This window comes from Typha angustifolia, chromosome 6 (assembly GCF_048772165.1).
Source record: "Typha angustifolia cultivar Huaian chromosome 6, ASM4877216v1, whole genome shotgun sequence".
Taxonomy (NCBI): Eukaryota; Viridiplantae; Streptophyta; class Magnoliopsida; order Poales; family Typhaceae; genus Typha; species Typha angustifolia.
The window spans coordinates 5,619,992-5,640,841 of NC_133244.1; the positions used below are offsets into that span (position 1 = coordinate 5,619,992).

General features: G+C 34.6%; 1 protein-coding gene across 1 annotated transcript; it reads left to right on the forward strand.

Moving 5' to 3' along the window:
- The first annotated feature begins 1,591 nt into the window (after positions 1–1,591).
- LOC140760949 (protein HASTY 1) lies at positions 1,592–20,814 on the forward strand. The gene is made up of 22 exons (XM_073098065.1): positions 1,592–1,864; positions 4,895–4,996; positions 7,630–7,773; positions 7,876–7,956; positions 8,074–8,143; positions 8,279–8,349; positions 8,467–8,630; positions 8,699–8,770; positions 8,866–9,103; positions 11,362–11,424; positions 11,525–11,809; positions 12,919–13,032; positions 13,167–13,293; positions 13,380–13,549; positions 13,661–13,762; positions 15,385–15,488; positions 15,607–15,898; positions 16,055–16,293; positions 17,244–17,747; positions 17,873–18,167; positions 18,423–18,606; positions 20,474–20,814. The coding sequence occupies exons 1-22, from the start codon at positions 1,754–1,756 to the stop codon at positions 20,551–20,553; spliced, it is 3,612 nt and encodes a 1,203-aa protein (XP_072954166.1). The 5' UTR covers positions 1,592–1,753; the 3' UTR covers positions 20,554–20,814.
- The last annotated feature ends 36 nt before the right edge of the window (positions 20,815–20,850 follow it).

Below are 20,850 nucleotides of genomic sequence, written 5' to 3' on the forward strand. Positions count from 1 at the left end.
ATATTGAAGGCAAATGATGAGCATCTACTCTTAATAGGGCAAACAATTAGGATTATAAAGTAGACCAAGCTTATTATTCATGTCTAGCCGAGCCAAGTTTAGAAACAAGCCAAGAACTACTTAAGATGAGCCAAAAATTATATATATATATGAGCAATAAAAAGAGCAACACTTACTTGCCTTTTGCCATAATAAAAGACTATTCAGTGAGATTATATGTATATTTACCAAAGATTGATACATAACCTTCGTTATTCAAACAATTCATTATTTTTACATATGCAGTATCTATCCGGAGCATTTGCTCTGAAAGGTCGTTCGGTTTTTAAAATAGCAAAAATAAAATTTATGTATATGGACTCTTTGGCCCGAATCTATAAATACATCCAAATTGTTATGGACTGAATGTTCTTTTTCTGATCTAGATCAAATGCAGGAAAATAGCTCGTGTAATCGAAGAAAAATAATCACCAGATATTCTATCGTAGACAGAAAGTTATGAAACCAGAGCTGGTCGATCCATAACTTCCTGGTCTACATTTTTGGTATTTACATCCCTTGCACATTCTAACTGCAATTGGAATAAAAATACTTATAAGTGGGGTGATGGTGGAAGTGACCGGTGGTGGTGATAATGGGTGAGGGATGATAACGGTGATGGGGATGAATTGTGGTGTTTAGGGATAAGGAAGAGGGGTGAGAAGGGTCGAGATCCTAAGGAGGAGGGAAGACTCAACATATGAGGAAAGTTAGATGATCATCGACGTCGAGATAGCACACGACTAGGGCTTGAACAAAGGAGAAGGAAGATTAGGGTAGAGAGAAAGGAAATAATAGAACTCAATATTCATTCATCATAATATTTTTGGTTTCTATCCACACCTTAAGAGGCTAACCAAACAAGCTAAAAATGACAAATAATAACCTTCCTTAGAAACAATAAATTCTCGTCAAGCACGTTCAAATGGGGTCGAGTGCGTTCGAACGTAGATTTCGCGTTCTCTACCGATGGGAACGAGGTTGAGCACGTTCAAATGCAGATTTTATGTTCTCTATTGATGCGAACGTATGCAGACGTCTAAACGGGGTATATGCGTTTGAACACACAAATTGCGTTCTCTATCGATGTGAACACCTACAAACATTCACAAGGAGCGTTCGAACGCGGCCTTCCGACGTTCGAATGCGATATATAAAATTCTTATTTTCTGAAAGAAACAACTAAAACACAACAAGAGAAGACTCCCATAGAATATATTCATGCTCAAGATGATTCGAAAGTGTCCGAATCATATCACAAATGGTTGTAATGTCTATAATAATAATTGTCTTTTTTATTTCCAAAAAGAAGACAATTTAATTATATTTAACTTTTCAATTTGCAATAATAGAAACATTGCAGATATAAATTATGTGTATTCTAACGTAATAAAATATTTATCTATTATAAAAAATATATACACTCAATTTTATACACGAGATTAAATATAATTAAATTGCAGAAACCCCCTCGTATTCTTTCCTATTCTTTTCTTTTCATAGGAAGGGTGAAATATAGCTTATTTTAATCCCCCGAACAACCAAACCGCCTCTTTCCTGTTCTTTTCTTTTTTCCCTTCTTCCTTGCTGCCCACTCTTCCTTTTCCCTTCTCACTTCTATATCAGTTCGCCATTAAAACCCTAATGCCGCGGAACGCTGAAACCCTAATTTGATCTCTAATTCGGTCCGCAAAGCCCTCGCGGGTAATCCACTATGGAGGACGGCAATACCACCGCCACCAACGTCGCCCGGGCCATCGCCGCGACGATGGACTGGAGCTCGCCTCCGGATGCCCGGAAGGCCGCCGTCGCCTACTTGGAATCCGTGAGTGCTGTCTCTGCATTTACTGATTCCGGATTGTTGCTGGTTGAATGCTGTCTGATTGCTTTCGTTTCGGACATGTTTGATGCGATCGGGGCACTGCTTTTGGTTGTTTAGTTTTGCGTCTTAGTCAGTCCATTTGGTTGGTTTGGGTTTGCTTGTAACGTGTCAGTAGTGGGTGATGGGAAAGTTAGAGCTTTTGATTTGCCAATGGGTATTGTTCGATAATGATAAGATGAAGAAGATGCATGATAGTTAAGATGGTGAAATTAAATTGGTATATCTTAATGCGTGGGGTTTTGGTAACAAATTTAAGGTAGGTTAGCTGTAAGAAAGCAATATCCTTGCATTACTGGTCTTTCATTGAATTTGGTTGTTTGAATGGGGAATACTGGATCCGCTCCGTCATAAGTGTGTCAGTCTCAAAGAGAAAATTTTCCATGTGTCTTTACTTTGGATTATTTATAGGAAGTTGGGAGGAGTTACTGTAAGTAGCCATGTCGATTAGCTTTCATTTAGTGGTATATTCTCATGTGAGTGAGCGAGTGATGCAATGACAAACATTCCTTTATCGGGACGCTCCAATTCTAACTTGTATCTTGTACTTCATATTATCCCTTAGCAATACAGGTGTCAGAACTTATCATGTTAGCCTCGACTATTACTTCAAAAATCTTTGCTTTATATAGGTTTGCCTTTATTTTAACCTTTTTCCTTAAAATATAAATCAAGAAATTTGTCGCAATGATGAGGAAACATAGTTCATTTGATTATGATATTCTATTTTGTGTTGGTTTGCAATGGTAGTCAATTCTTTAACGTTATGATAACATGTAATTCTCTTTTATCTTGTGTATTATGCTGGTATCTATAATTCTATATCTTTTGAATTTTTAAAGAAATTTATTATTGGCGATATCATGATAGGAAATTTGCATCAAAACACACTTGATTTTTTTTTTTTTGGGTTAGTCAAGCCCATTTTCAGTTTCCTCTGCAGATAGGTATTTTTCATTTTTTTCTTCCAAGTCTGCTCTTATGTTATTTAGTATTTCATTAAATGTTGACGGGATACTATAAGAGAGAGAAGTGGCTCTGTACTCGTCTCCTCCTTCTCCTCATCTTCTATCTTTTAATAGGTCTTTCTAATCACTCTTTAATTAATAGAATAAGAGACTAATTGGAAAAACTTTGAATTTTGTAGATTAACTGCGAAATTCAAAAATTAACTGCAAATTTTCTTTAATTAACTATGTACCTAATAATAAATCATACAGTAAAATAAAATCTTTGTCATTTTATTTTAGTTACTCATAGCACCAATGTTCTTTCTTTTTATAGCATTTGATTCTTTTAGCTCTTTCAATTGGGAAAGTCTCATGTACACTTATTTGTGTTAGATTAAAAATAGTGCTCATATCTATTAGAAAAATATTAGTGTATGAAATATCTCCAAAAGTATGAATATAGTTGTATCTCATTTAGTTTTCCTCATCCTCCTTTTTATCATTGTAATTCGTAGTTTATTTACAATATTTGTGGTTAATATACAAAAAAATATTTTTTTCTTTTATTCTTCTACTTATTATTATATATTTCACTCATTCACCACCTAATTTTTCTTCAATGAAAGGCTTATATATAATTATTCCGGTGAAAAAGAAGAAGAAGACAAATAAGATTAGTAAATATAACTATAAAGTTCATAACGAAATTCATAAATTAATAGCGAAATTCATAGATTAACTCAAAATTCGTACAATAATTAAGAAATTTGTAAATTAACTATATACCTAATGCGAAATTATATAGTAAAATAAATGTTTCTCTCTTTCTTTTAGGTACTAATAGCACTAATGTAATCTTTTTCTGAAATGTTGATTATAGCATTTAATTTTTATAGCTTTCTTTATTGAGAAAAAAAATCTTATATATACTTATGAAATTATGGTAGATTAAAAATAGTGTTCATAACCATTAGAAAATATTAGTGATTATGAAATGTTTCCAAAAGTTTGAACAGAGTTAATTTACAAATCTCTGTTACTTCTCTTTATCCTCTTATTTTTATCACTGTAATTCGTAGTTAATTTACAAATTTTTTTACTCTACTTCTTTTCTACTTATTATTATATATTTCACTCATTCACACCTCATTTCTCTTATATGAAAGGCTTGCATATAATTGTTTTCAGTGAAAAAAAAGGAAGACAAATAAGGTTAGTAATATAACTACGAAATTTATAGGTTAACTACAAAATTCATAAATTAACAATGAAATTCATAGATTAACTACGAAATTCGTACATTAACTATGAAATTTGTAAATTAACTATGTACTTAATACGAAATTATACAATAAATAAATGTTTCTCTCTTTCTTTTAGGTACTCATAGCACCGATGTTCTCTCTTTTTGAAAGGTTATGGTAACATTTGATTCTTTAGCCTTTTCAATTTGGAAAAAAATCTTATATATACTTAAAGAAATTGTGTTAGATTAAAAATAGTGCTCATAACCATTAAAAAAATATTAGTGATTATGAAATGTCTCCAAAAGTCTGAATAGAGTTGTATCTTCCTTACTTACCTTGATCCTTTTTTTTATCACTATAATTCATAGTTTGTCTACAAAATTTGTGATTAATTTACAAAAAATCTTAATCTATTTCTTTTCTAACTTTTCTTTTATATTTTTTACTCGTTCACCTCCTCATTTTCCTTATATGAGAGGCTTGTATACAAATGTTTTTAGTTGAAAAAGAAGAAAAAGACAAATAAGATTAGTAAATATAATTGCGAAATTCATATATTAACTGCAAAATTTTGAAAAGAAAATTTCATGTACATTTAGAAATTGTGTTAGATTAAAAATAATGCTTATAACCATTTGAAAGGTATTTGTGATTATAGAATACCTCCAAAAGTTTGAATAGGTTATGAGCACTATTTTTAATTATATATATATTAAATTTTAGCATTCTATTTCCATAACTTCATGGTGATATCTTGTTGTGGTATATATGCACTGCAGGTGAAGAGTGGAGATATTCACATTTTGGCAAACGCATCACTTCTTTTGGTTCAGAAGGATTGGTCATCAGAGATTCGACTGCATGGGTTTAAATTGCTGCAGGTTCATCCTTGTACTCCATCTTTCTTTTGTTTTATAATGTATTGTCCTTTGCTGACATAGTTTTAAGTTAAATGTGATTACATATGCTATATATGTCATGTTTTTGATGTGTCTTAGTTTTTGTTGCCATTCTTTTATTCGTTATTCTTTGATCGTTTTTGCTTAATTTGTCTGTAAGTATAATTTAATTTAGAAATAATTAGATGGTCTTGTATTTAAGAATTGCACTACTGGATTCTACTTGAAGAAGATTATCGGATGTAGATTTTGCAAGCATTAGTTTTTAACTTTCTACGGATATAGGACACTAGGTTTTCTTCAGTTTGAGACTTTGGACTTTCAAGTCTACCTCTAGCATCCTTTCGAGTGATCTAATTTCAAACTGATCTGATAAGATGCATGCTTGCTTAATGTCGTATGGTAAGTAACAAAGTAACAAACTTCTTAGGATCATAGTTCCCTGTTTTGGCTGATCCTAATCCTGGCCGAAACTTGCCGGTTGGCTGGTTTCGATTGGGGTATCAGTCGTGTCAGCCAATCCTGCCTAAAACTGGCGAGAACGGGTGGGATCCAACCCAGACCCCACCCATCTACCTGCCTTTCTTTTTCTCTCTTTTCTTTCTCTCTCTTTTCTTTTTCTCCTTCTTTGTTTTTTTTTCTTTCTCACTTCTTCCACCGGTAACCGAGTAGATCTCCAACGACATTCTCCGACGAAGATCTGACAACCTTCGGCGACCTCGGATGAGTTTTTTTTTTTAGTTTTAAATTCCTTTTATTCCCTCTCTCTTTTTCTTCCTGCACCGAGTAGATCCGACGACCTCTATTGTTGTTGCTATGGTAAAGTAGTAGCTCCAGTTCTTGGGAGCGTAAAAGAGAGGGAGGGGGGAGAAGTAAAGAAAAAATAGAAATTTTGTCTATGTGAATAAATTTTGAGTAAGTTTTGAATTTTGAAAAGAGGGAGAGGAGAGAGCTCGATATTCATCAAAATTTTAAATTTTAAGTAAGTTAATACATTTTTTAAGTTTTTAGGTTTCATATGTGAGTAATTTTTATTTTCTTATTTTTATCATTTTTTCTAAAATTTTAGAAATTTTTCTGTATTTTTAAATAATATTTAGAATTATACGTAATTAAAAAATAGTCTTATTCGATACAAGCGGCTGATACCGGTCCTGATCCAATACTGGGAACCTAGCTTAGGATGCTTCAATGTAGGGATTGCATGATTGATTTTTCAAATATAAGACATTTAAGGTCCCAATGTCATTCATTCCTGGCTTGGCTTTCTTAGGTTGAGCATCGATCCGTTTGGGTCAATTGATTGGACATGAACTAAAATCATATAATCTTTCATTCCTTTTTTGTGGTTCTGGGTGGATTATGGATAAGGAGAAAGGTTTCATGTATGAATAGGTCGTCTATCCAATAACTATATTTTTCTAGTGCATAGAGTCAGCCACTTGAGTTCCTCTTTATTTGATGACTCAGTCACCAAGGTAGGTGACTCCACCTGACTACCCACCAACCGACCTTGTAAAAAATCATTATTGTTAGTCAACCCAATGCAAAATATTCGCCAAGTAAGGTGAGATACTGAGAAAATGATAATTTATGGCACTAATACCACAACTAACCTTGTGACATATTCATCAACTCTTGCTGCAGCTGCAGCAGCAGTCGCAAGCGCATCCATGTTGATATCTGGATACCCGGTTATGAAGTTTCTTTCCTTTGTTTCCTCTTGAAGAATGATGTGATCTATCAAAAGTATGTAGTATGTCGTATAAGCAATTAACAATTTAAACATATGCTATAGACGTGACCAACTAGGCAACTACAGAGCACATAGACTTTTTAGAAACATTGAGACACCATTTGAAGCTGGCTACATTCTGGGGAAAGAGAGTAAAATTAATTATTGCACTTCACATAGAGGGCATGGAAGTTTTTGTCTTTTTGGAAGTCCTAGTATGAAAGGTATGCTGCCTGGTGGGGCATCAGAAAGTTTCTTGAGCTTGTAGAGCTGGACAAAGGAGCTTAGAAATTAATGCTAATTTCCTGGTTAATAAATTGGATTTCTTTGCTTGAGGACAGGCAAGAAATGTCAATATAAATAGCATTCAGAGCAAGTTATCACTCATATGCAAGAGCATGTAATAATTGACACTAGGCTGGTAAATCATGAGCTCTTTTATGGTTATGAAGCAACATTTTATAAAGCAATGAGTAGGATAGTAAACTATCGAGATTTCTCAACTAGAATAGAGTGCAAGTCTTGTTATATTTCCCTTGTTATGTTGCAACTTGCAACCTCAATAAAGAAATGGAGAAGTAAGAAAACAGAGGAATCAGAATGTCTATCAATGCTTTACACATTATATAATTATGCCCTGATTCATTACACCTCAAATTACAAAAATTACACCTTGAGTGCCTTATAACTTATAATTAATATCAAATTATGCATTTTTGTTCTTTTCTTTCAAGTAAGCTAATAATGCAAGTTATGCATACCATATCAGTTCTTCTTGGAGAAAAATTGCTTTCAATTATGATTCATATAATCTGCATATGCTCTATTATTCTTCTGTTCCTAACTTGGTTTATATTTATTTCCTTGATATTCTTTACAGCATTTGGTTAGATTCAGGTGGGATGAATTCAGCATATCAGAGAGGAAGGAATTTGCAAATTTTACAATTAAATTGATTACAGAAGTGGTTGGTCCTCATGAAGAATGGGCTTTAAAGAGTCAAATAGCTGCTTTAGTCGCCGAGGTTCCTGGTTTTCATTGCTGTTGTGTTTATGCTAGTGAACCTATTTGCGTAAGAGTTGTAACTTTTTCATTTTTTTTAATTATATCATTCTTTCTCTTGCAGGTAGTTAGGAGAGAAGGAGTAACTCTGTGGCATGAGCTGCTACCTTCTATGGTTTCTCTATCCAACAAAGGTCTGATTGAGGTATGATGCTTATTTCCACTAGTTCATTATGAACACAGACGTTAGAAATGTTAATACATCCATGAGGTAGAAATTTTACCCTATTTTATTTTTATTTATTTTCTTGCACTTCGTCAGGCTGAGTTAGTTGCCATGATTCTAAGGTGGCTTCCAGAGGATATAACAGTACATAATGAAGACTTAGAAGGTTAGCTATGAGGTTTTCTCCTTGCAATTGTCCCTGATTCTCTCTCCAGTATTTCAGTTCTAACAAATCAAATAATACATCAAAGGAATTATTTTCTGATTTGCTTGTCTTTTTAAATTGGGGTGCATGCAACAGGTGATCGACGAAGGGTATTATTACGTGGTCTTACTGAATCTTTGACAGAGATATTGCCACTCTTGTACTCTGTAAGTTCTCTATTTGAAAGATTGGGGTCAACTTGTCAAGGATTTTCAGTTTTTTCTTAGACTATAGTTCTGTTTCATTAATTTAAGAAAGCATCCTAATCCTATATCACATGACAGTTGCTTGAAAAGCACTTTGTAGCTGCTTTAAGTGAGTATTCTAGACAAAATATGGATTTGGCTAAACAACACGCAGCCATAGTAACATCTGCTCTCAACGCGGTGAATGCCTATGCTGAATGGGCTCCTGTGCCTGATCTTGCAAAACATGGTCTCATTCATGGGTATATTTCTAGAATACCTGTAATTATTCATCTTTAGGTAACCGAGGAACTAACCAGTACTTTTACAGATGTGGGTCCTTGCTTCCGTATAATGAGTTTCGTCTCCATGCTTGTGAATTTTTTAAGTTTGTCTGTCAGAGGTATGTGTTGTCAATTGCTTGTTTATTTGAATATATATAGTTGATTCTTATTCAGCTTTGCCCATACCTCTTCTTTATGATTTTTGCATTCTCAGGAAAAGACCTCTTGATGCCACAGCACATGAGTTTGATTCTGCAATGACTACCATTTTTCAGATCTTGATAAATGTATCGAGAGATTTTTTAAATAAGTGTAATTCAAATACTGGTGCTTTGGATGAAAGTGAATATGAGTTTGCAGAGTGTATATGTGAGAGTATGGTAGCTTTGGGGTCTTCTAACATGCAATGCCTCCTTGTGGATGGAAATATAACATCTCAGTTTCTTCAACAGGTGAACACTTCAGATATACACATCCATTGAATATTTTTGATTTAATGTTCTTATATAGATATATGAAATATTTTTATATAAGCACTTTGGGTTCTTCTGGCATGCAACACATTTTTGTGGAGGAACCATAAGTCAATCTGTTTTCAACAGACAATTACTCATCGAATAGATAGTTCCATATGAAACTTTATTAGCTGATGTCCTCATATGCTGCACTATGTAATAGGTAAGTGTTGCTTGGTTGCTGTAGCTATACAGCAATATTTGTCCTTCTCTTCTCTTAAAAGGTTTTTGAGTTGTTCATCATTGTTGATTACTTGATTTATTTCTTCCACCTTAGTTCCACACTTTTATGTAGGATATTGCTCTATGTTTGATATGCTTCACTATTCTGCCTTACATGTTCTGCAAGCTTGGGACCTGCAATTCTTATTTGCTTAAGAGAGTTGACGCCGTTCATCATGGGGTGACATTTTCTATGCCAATGGAGTATCAGCCTTGACTATGACTTCATGTAGGGTAGAGTAAGGTGATGTTTGTGAAAAATTCATTGAAATTTTTGGCTAAGGTTTTTAAGAAAATTTGGGAACCCATTTTTTTGTTGAAGGGAAGATTTTATAGATATAAAGTGAAGTGCTTTGTCTTATATTAAGTTCTTAATGTTGGACCCACATTTTGGCTAAAATTGGTGTATAGTTTATTTCCTCAACTTTTAACAAAAGGCGGACCAGTGTTGACAAGCAGATGTCTAGTGTTTCTACCTATAATTTTATATAAAAAAGGGTCCTAAGTGAAAAAGTAGCGCCACAATTATAAAAGTCAAGGGGGGAGCCCTGGCCCCCTCTTAGTTTTATTATCTCCGCCACTGCTTTCAAACCAGAAATACAAATTGTGATAGAATCATAAAACTAGGGAAAACTGTATAGGCGTGAATGCATGAACGAAGATTAGATCTACCCATCAATCATTGATCTCAAACTAATTCCTCCAATATTGAGTACAAATTTGGGTTACAATTACAATGCCTGAAAGGCTGAAAGTGAAGAGCAGTATTAGCAGCTCAATAAGGCACCAGAAAACACTAGTTGAAGTGGTTTAATGGTCAAAATACAACTAATTGTTTGTCTGCACAATATTTAATGTAATACATTGCCCTTAGCTTTATCTGATCCTCTCAGTTATCTAATCAGATAATTTTGAAAAGTGAAAACCTTACTTCCTGCTTGGCCAGTGGAACTAACAATACTGTATGCATTGCTGACCAAAATGTTCTGCATTCCCCACATGCCAGCTGCATGGAAATCCTACTCTTACTAAATGAAACGGATGATAGGACTTACAAGTAGGGTGGGAAGAAAGGTGTTATGAGAGGGAGTGACCAAAAAGGAAAATTGAAATTCAAAGCGTAATGAGAGGAGTATGTGTGAGATTTTTGCTAGAAATTTGATTGGAGAGAGCTTGACTTTTGTAGTGGTAAAGTGAATGTTCATTAGCAGTGAATTGTCTGATTGTGAGTAGAATTAACGGTTATATTATGGAGCCATTAAACCTTGATCTTCCTCAGTTGTCTGATTGTGAGTAAGATTTTGGAACTCGGAAGTTCCACTGTTAAGCTATGAATTTCTTACATTGGATTGCGGATGATAAATTTCAATTTTGTGGCATATTTCATCATACAAATAACTTTCCTGAGAAGAGAGTGGATAATAACTTCTGTATCCTTCATCAGTATGTGAAATTTCAGTTCCTTAAAACTCTGAATCTTTCACATCATTATTTATGTGTAGGTTATCTATCAACTGACAAGTTGCACCTCTCACAAGACTGTTTATTTCTGGAACTCTGGAAGTATGAGAAATGCACGGTATATAGAAAGTTGAACTTTGAATAAGAGCTTTTGAAGCATATCAGAAGTCAGAGCTTATGTAGCCCAGTATATGAAATGCTTTTTTTTTTGTTGTTGAAAAAAATAGTCAATAGAGTAACTTTTCGATGATATTGTGTGGTTTTTGAATAACATTCTCAATTCTTCAATGATCAGTTTTCATAGTTTGCCGTCAGCTGAATCTTCCATCCTCACTTGCATGTAACTATATTTAGACCTAGTTCAAATCTTTTGTTTTACATGTATCTACTTTTTCATGATATATTTTTAGTTCTGCAGTTGCTTCGAGCCTCTCATCTACTTGTTTTATTTGTCCCTTCTATTATTATTTTATTTCAATGACATGCATAGTATTGATTATTTTGGATGTCAGATGCTGGAATATTACCAACATTACAAGATTGCGCTTCATTTTCAATCTTTGCTCTTTTGGCTGGTATAACTCTTTATCGTCCTTCTCTTTACTATGATTACTGGAATACCATGTGAATTAGTTGTTCTATATTCCTCGAAATAATAAGTTTAGTTGCTGACAGGTATTGCTGAGAGAACCATCAGCAAAAGCAAAATCTAGTGCACAAATTTCTGGGGATAACTCTTCTGTTTGCAATGTGGGGTTTGGTGGACCAACAGAAAAGGAAAAGAAAAGAGTGTTGGCATCCATTACTGATGAAATTTTCTCTTCTATTCTGGATATTTCTTTCCAAAGAATGCTCAAGAAGAACAATACAACAGGACCTAAAACATCTGGAGAATCATTTGAACTATGGAGCAATGAGCTTGAAGGAAAAAGCGATTTCAGCCAATACCGTTCTAGATTGGTATATCCTTTTCTAATTCACTTAATGGCCCTATTAAAACATTCTCTGCACTTCTCTTACCCAGTTACTTTTCCACGTATCAAATGGAAGTTCCTTTCTGTAACTAAAATCTGTAAATATTTCTGTATATTATTTTTTGAAAGCAATCTTGTCAAGATATTGTGCATATTTAAAATGATATACTCTTGATTGTTGCAGTACTCATCTTTTAATCTCAAATAGCATGTCTTTATCCATATTTATATGCCAATATCGTTCTATGCAGAACATACTATGATTTCTTCTAGTATTTGGTTCAGAATCCTAATCTTTTCTCATATTTGTATAGCCTTTATTAACCATAATGCTGTTTTTTGTGGGCATGCCAAGAAACTATCTCGTAAGTCATAAGTCATAACCACCATTATGATTGGATTTGTAATGTATAAATTCACTGAAAGCTTTATTTACGTCTGTTTGTTAGGTCTAGCTTGCTCTCACTGGTCCATCTTTGCCTCCTTTTTCTTTGCCCGTTTTTAAAAAAAATAACAATATTGTGTTTGACTAGTTAGCTGTTTTCTAGGGAATTTTTATGTTTAAGAAGCATGAAACATGAAACATGGTTGGTAAGCATTTTAGTACACATGATTGGATGGAGGAAGAGGAAGCTAATGAGTCTGGCTCAGCATGAAAGGAAGAGGCACTACCCTAAGTTGAACAGCAGAATTGAAATTACAAGAGACGAGTATTTTTACTCTGCAAAATTTGGGCTATTACTGAATTCAATCTGTTCTCAAGCTCACTTTTTTAACTTAAAAGGTAAAAAATCTTGCGTTGAGACTGATGCTAAGCAAGAGCATCTTTTAAGCACTCTGATATTGCTTTTCATGATGCTTATTGAGAAATGAATTGCTTACCACCTTTTTCTTGTGATTTGGCTATGTAGCAAGTTTCAACATGTAAACCTTTATAACTAGTCAAACAAGGACTCATGAAATATACTTGTGTTACTGAGCACTTGGTGGTTGTTTATATAATATCAACCCAAATGTTCTTGCATGATTGTTTTCCTTTTTTACTATTATTAAATGGCTCAATTTTTGTGCATTATGAAAAATTTCTCCATGCAGTTGGAGCTCATCAGACTTATTGCTTCTCAAAAGCCATTTATAGCTGCAACAAAAGTTTCACAGAGAATTGACACACTTACAAGAAATGCAAATTACATATCAATGTCCCCTCAGGTTAGCTACGTACATAACCAGAGAAAAAGTGGTTGTTAGGTTGTCTTACCCATTTATAAAAGACTAATTACCATCCTAATTCATACAATAGACTTGTATTCTCATGAGTTTAAGTCAATTTTTATGAAACCCAGGAGTTAGCAATAATGGAAAGCATACAACTAGGCCTTGAGACAGTCGTGAGTGCAATATTCGATGGTTCACCTGAATCTGTAAGCAGCGATCCTGAAACCAAGTTTCAATTACACAGAATTTTTGAAGGTTGTCCATATCATTATGCTAGTCTTCTTGTAGGTTATGAGTCTACCATCTTGAAGCATGCTAAGACCTTTTGCTTGTTAACACAGCACTACTTCAGCAGCTCCTTTCTTTAAAGTGGACGGAGCCAACACTGGCAGTAATCCTTGGGCACTATTTGGATGCATTTGGACCATATTTGAGACACTATCCAGATTCAGTTGCTAGTCTTGTGAATAAACTTTTTGAACTTTTGACATCACTTCCCTTCAACCTTCAGGTAGTGCAAGATGTTTCATATACTAAAATATTTACATATACATCATTTTAGTTCAAGCATGATTTGATTGTTACTTCTACTTTTTGTTCTGAATCCCTTGTTGATCAACAGGACCCTTCTTTAAATAATGCACGACATGCTCGGTTGCAAATTTGTTCATCCTTTATTCGTGTATCGAGAGCTGCTGACAAAAGTCTGCTTCCTCATATGAAGGTTAGCTTGGATTCGGCATCTCTTGGAGCTTCAATAAATCCTAATATTACTTGTATTCTCTAATTTTGTTACTACCTAGAAATTACGAGAATATTTGTAGGCAATAAATCTCATATTGTGAACTATTTATAGTTTATTTGAATGTATGCATGTATGAAGGTTGGTGCATACTTGTGAATTATTATCATCATCATTATTATTATTATTATGTTTTTTTTTTCTTGAGAGAAGTGGGGAAGACCCCAGTTAGAATCGTACATGTGAAATTTGATGTATCAAACACCTAGCTAACCTAATGTGTCTCGTTTAATTTTTTGTAAACTTGAACCATGAAGGCAAATTAGGCTTTATTGTTGCTTGGGTAAGCTAACTAAAGCAACCCAGAACCCTCACTGCCTCCTCCATCCTCTCCCTTTTCTCTAAAATATCCATGGCTGCAACATCTCCTACTCTAGCATAGCCCAATCTGTGGAATGGCGAACTCCTTGTCAAATGATAGGACTCTTTTCTTTTTCGTTGCCCTTTTCCATCTCCACTACGAAAGGAGGCTCTGACAGTGGGTTTCTATATCAGGCTGTGATAGAAATCCCTATTCCGTGACAGTCGAAGAAAATCAGTATCAATCGAAGAATATGGGAGTGTGAAAACATAGTTGGCCCTTGGATATGCCAAATATTCCTTGGCTCTGTGCTCTTAGATGATTCAAATGACCAAAATAATACTGTTTCAAAAAGAAATTGCAACGTGTATACTAGAATGAGATACCAGTTCTATTTAACTTTTTAATATTATTGGGTTCTCTATGTTCCGTAAAGCCATAGTATGTGCAGACATGAATGTTAATGAGTATATGCAAATATCTTCTGTAATGCCATAGTTTATTAAGCTATGTATGTTGACAAGAGTCACATTCTGATTAATATAAAATATTAACATTTACATGTGAATTAACATTTTGTACGTAATTTACATTGATACTAATATATTTTCAACTCTTTTTTGTAATTATATAGTAAGATTCAGACATTCACCTTCTTCTAGATCATTTAACTTATTTAAGTGCTTCCATGCCCTTAAAATCCTTAGTATCTGCTGTGTATTCTGAATTCTGATATAATCATAGTATTAGTATGTTCTCCATTGTGCAACCTCTACTGTTGCCAGTTGTAAAGCAACAACCAAGAACTGCTAATGCCAACTATATGGAATACCAAATTTTGCCAGTTCTGCATATAAAAATACTCCTCTTTTTCATGTCAATACAGCTTTGCATCTTCCTCTTAGCTCCAAGTAAATTTTACTGATTTTATTGCAAGCTTTTGCAACCAACTTTTGGTGCACCAGAAAACAGGTTTAATTTATTTATTTTTTCCTTTTTTTATCATACATTTGAGACTGCCATTGCTTGGCCATTTAGCTGTCTAGTTTAAGTGTTTAACAGATTTGCAATTGTATGACCATCATGTAAATTATGCTAGTATTTTGTAATTAATACTCTGCAAAATTAAATCAGAAGATCCTCAACTAGCATTATTGCATCATGCAAATTATTTCCCTTACATTATCCATTGTGAAAAGACATACTCTGGGTTCTTTAGTGTGTTGTATTCTTGATGGTACAGGGTATTGCTGACACTATGTCTTATCTTCAAGGAGAGGGTCGTCTACTTCGTGGAGAACATAATCTTTTAGGCGAAGCATTTCTTGTAATGGCATCTTCTGCTGGGTATCTACCCATCACCTCAATATTATGATAGAATTATTGCCCTAATTGTGTGCATAGATGAATTGTTTTTTTTTTAAACTTCTATATAAATGCCTTATCTTGTCTTGTTTACACTTAGGATTCAACAACAACAAGAAGTGTTGGCCTGGTTGCTTGAACCTTTGAGCAAAATGTGGACTCAATTAGAGTGGCAAAATGCATATTTGTCTGACCCATTTGGTTTGGCACGTTTGTGCTCTGACGTGCAATTTATGTGGTCAATTTACCACACTGTAACATTCTTTGAAAAGGCACTCAAAAGAAGTGGAAGCAAGAAGGCTAATATGAATTTGCAAGGAAGCCCAGCACAATCCACTTATGTGCATCCTGTATCTCATCATCTGTCTTGGATGCTTCCCCCACTTTTACGGGTAATGGAACTCAAACTAGTTTATGTCTCCTTGATATCATTGCAGTTAATTTAAGGTATATAGGAACTTTGAGTTAGTGCTTCTGGCTTTGTATTGTTTTATTTGTGACAGCATCTCAAACAGAGTTATCAGCTAAAGTAAGTTCTTCATCTGCAGCTGCTTCGATCTGTGCATTCTCTTTGGTCTGAACCGATAGCTCAAGCTCTCACAGGAGAATTAAAAGCAGCTAAGAGTATGAGTTCTGTTGAGCAGGCTAGTCTTCTGGGAGAAACCAATATTAAACTGTCGAAAGTTCATTCAGCATCTTCTGATGGGTCTTCAGTGGACACGAGCAGGGAGGGAGACTCAAAGGAAACTGACATAAGGAATTGGTTGAAGGGTATCCGAGACAGTGGGTAAGCATGGTGACTTCAGCTGATTTATGTTGTTTGTTGTTCTACCTAACGTTTCAGGCCTTATGTACATGTTACTGATGATAATACATTATATGTTATTAGATATTTGTGTGCTGCAAATAAAAAAACTGGAATGGTACAAACATATTAATTGTTTCTGTGATCTCCAAAAGAGAGCGACTTATTTACTGTTTCTTCTTGCTACAATTCTTTCTTACATGACATAGGCATCTTATTCTGGACGAGATGAGAATATTTGTAACAATAAGTGGTTTCGGAGTTCATATAGCTGTACGTTTATCTCAGAAGCAGAAAGAAAAGAATCTCTTGACCATTTAGGAGGAAAATCCAATATGCCCTCGGAATTCTAGAACTTAACATTTTCAAAATTAGAGATTCACAAGCCATGCATTGGTGACTGCAAGGCATCTTACTCAGATCTTCCTTGCAGGTTTTAAGTTGGTGTTTTGTAAAACTGCTCACAGTTTGCAGCACATCTCTTGTAACTCATGTATTTCATACCCATTTCTAGTTACTTTATTATCTAGCTCCTGGGCAAGATAGTCTAGCTTATCTGTCAACTGTCTTGTATCATATACAGAAAAATCTGTATAGTTTTGAAAGTTTGAATTACGTCACTGTCTCCAAAGCTTGCAAATCTTGGAGAACCACTAGCTGAGTGGTTGGCTTTTCAAATTTGGAGCACATCTATATCACCATCTTGAATGCATTAACTATGTTAGTAGTTGGATAGTACATAAGTTTCTTATAGACCTCAACATTTGATCTCACTGTTGATAGTACTGAAATGTATTATTTTCTTGGAAATTTTTTAAAAAGCAAATTGGATATCTTGTGAGTTATTTCCTTAAATCATTTTCAGTTTATATATTTGTTTATTGTAATACTTGCATTTTGACAATTTGTTTCTAATTTATCCTATATTGTAGGTATAATGTTATAGGCATGTCAGCAACTATTGGGGATTCATTTTTCCGATGCATCCAGGGATCTTCTATGATACTTACTCTTGTAGAGAATGTGCAATCAATGGAATTCAGACATTTACGCCAACTCATTCACTTAGTTCTTGTGCCTTTAGTCAAGTACTGCCCTGTAGATCTATGGGAAGAGTGGCTTGTAAACCTCTTGTACCCAGTGTTTCTCTATTGCCAGCAAGCTCTTACTCATTCATGGTCTAGTCTTCTACATGAAGGCCGCACAAAAGTGCCAGATACCTTTGGTAATCATTCTGGATTGGAGCTGAAGGTAGAAATGATGGAAGAAAAGTTACTGCGTGATTTGACTAGGGAAGTATGTTCTCTACTCTCTGTTTTGGCCTTGCCAAGCTTAAATAGCAACCTCCCCTCCTTGGAGCAACTTGGACCTATCAATCGTGCAGAAGCTCCTTTGCTCAAAGATTTAGAATCATTTGCTTCAAACTCTGTCACCGGGTAATGAAAATAAAAATACTCAGTTAACTTTATATTTGAACCTCAACATTCCTTCAATTTATTTGAAATTCTTTGGTTGTAAGCTACTTCATCTCTGATTATCAAGCATTTTGGTCCATCTGCAGGTTTCTTGTGATGCATAAAGGTCCTGCTCTTCCTGCACTAAGGATAACTATTGAAGTATTTACTTGGACAGATGGTGAAGCAGTTACTAAAATTGTTCCCTTTTGTGGAGCTCTTATTCTACTTGCCATTTCAACAAATGATCTTGAACTAAGAGAGTTTGTTGCCAAGGATTTATTTTTTGCAGTAATTCAAGGCCTAGCCCTCGAGTCAAATGCAATCATAAGTGCAGATCTTGTTGGTCTTTGTCGTGAAATATATGTCTATCTATCAGATAGAAGCCCTGCACCTAGACAGGTAACAGAATATAAGATCGTTGATTAACGTTTGAGATTTATATCTACTATTCACTGTTGAATAATGAGATTCTATTCTTTCAGTAAGATGTAAATGAATACAAATCTAGACCATTTTGGTAGTTTGACCATGGAGTACAATTGTTTAAGTGCTTGCAGATTTGAGCTAATGTAGATTTAAAGCCATGTACAACTTGCAACCTATTCTAAGTGCATATAGTGCACTGAGCTAAGATATTAATTACTCTTTATCCAGGTCCTGCTCTCCCTTCCTCATATCACAAAAGATGATTTACTAAGCTTTGATGATGCTTTGAGTAAAACGAGCAGCCCTAAAGAACAAAAGCAGCATATGCGGAGCTTGCTTGTATTAGCTACAGGAAATAAATTGAAAGCTCTTGCTGCTCAAAAGAGTACAAATGTTATTACTAATGTTACAGGTGAACCAATTGCCTTACATTTTACTGCTTTCAGTACCTGTTTCTATGTGTTTTATTGTGAGGTTTGAGGTTCTCCTTGTCATTAGTTTTTACTCGTCTAACATACAAATGTTTTTGATAGCAAAATGAGATCTAAAAGGTAGCATGGATATATTTGTTCCACACTAAAATGCACTTTAACAAAACTCTTGTTTGGACAATTAGCACTCTTTTCAGCAAGCCTGACTGGTTCAAAATATTGAGGGAATTAGTTAGTTGGCTCTTGACAACTGAAATGTTCTACCACTCACTAGGTACACAAGTAGTACAATAGACTGCATATTTCAGAACTATTTTTCTCACATATAAGACAAAGTTCTGACAGGAACAGTTGTAGCTAAAACTTGATACACAGTTGACCTGTCAAATATGAGAGCTTGCAAGTAGCGGATCATGAACCTTTGCTGGCCTTATCTGCTATCTTAATGGCTCGCCCAAAATGAGGGTCTATTTGATATCTATATCTGATCCAATCATGGATAAGGGGAGTTAGCCTTGAATGTATACCTTAAATGTTGAACTTTGAAGTAAAATATCAAGGTGGTACAACATTTTCACCTTTAAAATAGTTAGCAGGGAAAAGGATGCTGGTTGACCATGGTTCACCACATGTACACTTATATTATGGCCTAGCCTTGATATTGCTTATAATTTTTATGATATTAGCTATTGCAACTAGTGCTACAACCCTATCAAGGTCTGGGGAGAGTGCAGAAGTTTTGAACTGAATGGTTGTATTAGCTTTTAAGAGCTTACTTGTCACATATTGGTCAGATTGTTGATATTCATCTTGTTAGAAATTTATACTATATTCTGCAAATTGCAAACTGGGCAGTTGCATAACTTTTTGAGGGCATGGAAGCATGATATATAATATAAGGTTTAAAAAATTTCCTCAATTCTATTGTGATAGATTCCTTGGATTTTACGTTTCTAATTCTAGTGACCATAATTGTCTCTTAATGTATTAAGTATTTGACTGATCTTTTTTACATACTATTGACGAAAGTGGCAATTGACTTAAAAGGTATGGCTGGGATAGAAAAGGAAATCACAATTTAAAACATCCTCTACTATTCATTTTAACACAAAATGTATGCTCTCTTTTCATATTTGACCCTTAATAAATGTAGTTGTATATCTTCTATCAAGATCCATTGTTCTTTTTATTCCCTGGGCAGTTATAAGTTACAATAGCTTGTCTTTGTTTCCATCAAAATTGTATAAAGAACACTATGATATCGTATGACATCATAATGAATTTCTCTAGTGCAGTAGAATTGCACGTCATGATTGGAGGCATCCGAAAGTGCTTGCTTCCATCTTTTTTGATTCGCTATCTATTGTTGTTTATATCCTGTGGAACTATATTATTCTTCTTTTTCCTCTCTTCTATCTTTCAAAAATAATAAGGGCATCACTTGGTGTGATAATAGGGCTTAGTGGAAACAATCTCTTCATCAATGAGGCATATTCTCTCCCAAACCCCACGTTAGCAAGAGCAGGAGCATCATGCTTTCAGATGTCCTTTTCTTTTTGCATGTTAAGGGCCTTCTTTAATAGGAGGGCATGATCATATAAATAAACAAAAATACCAATGGCACCCATATCCATGGATTAAATTCAACTGATCAGCTCTTAGTTTCAGTCACTACACAAACATATGTTACTTTGATTTTAGCCCATGCATAGATTCATAAGTGATATCTTGTGGTATCTTTTAGACAGTCCGGTTAACTACTGGTTCTATTCAATGTGCTTATCCTTCACATTTTGTGATTGCTCTAATGTCAATAGCATAAAATAAATCTTCTTTGATGCTCTTCAGCAAGAACCCGCAGTTTGGCCACAATTTCTGGACCCAGCGTTGAAGATGATGGTGTCATTGGATTAGCAGCAATAACTTGAACAGATTGGCATGTTTATCTTCGCCATGGCTTATTTGTACAGGAACGGGTTCGGAGGCGGCAAAAGTTGAATCGGAACATACTCCTGTTGATATATTTAAAGCTGACAGGTACCAGGCATAGGCCGGAGTGGAATCACGAAAGCATTTTGTTTTATCTTGATTCTATCTGCTTTCCATAGCCGATTGTATATGAGTTTCAAAATTGTCATCAGATAATTATATCAAAGAAATTGCTGCCCGATTTTGATTTTATTGATTCATATTTTTGTGGACAGTGGTGCAGATGAAACTCAGTA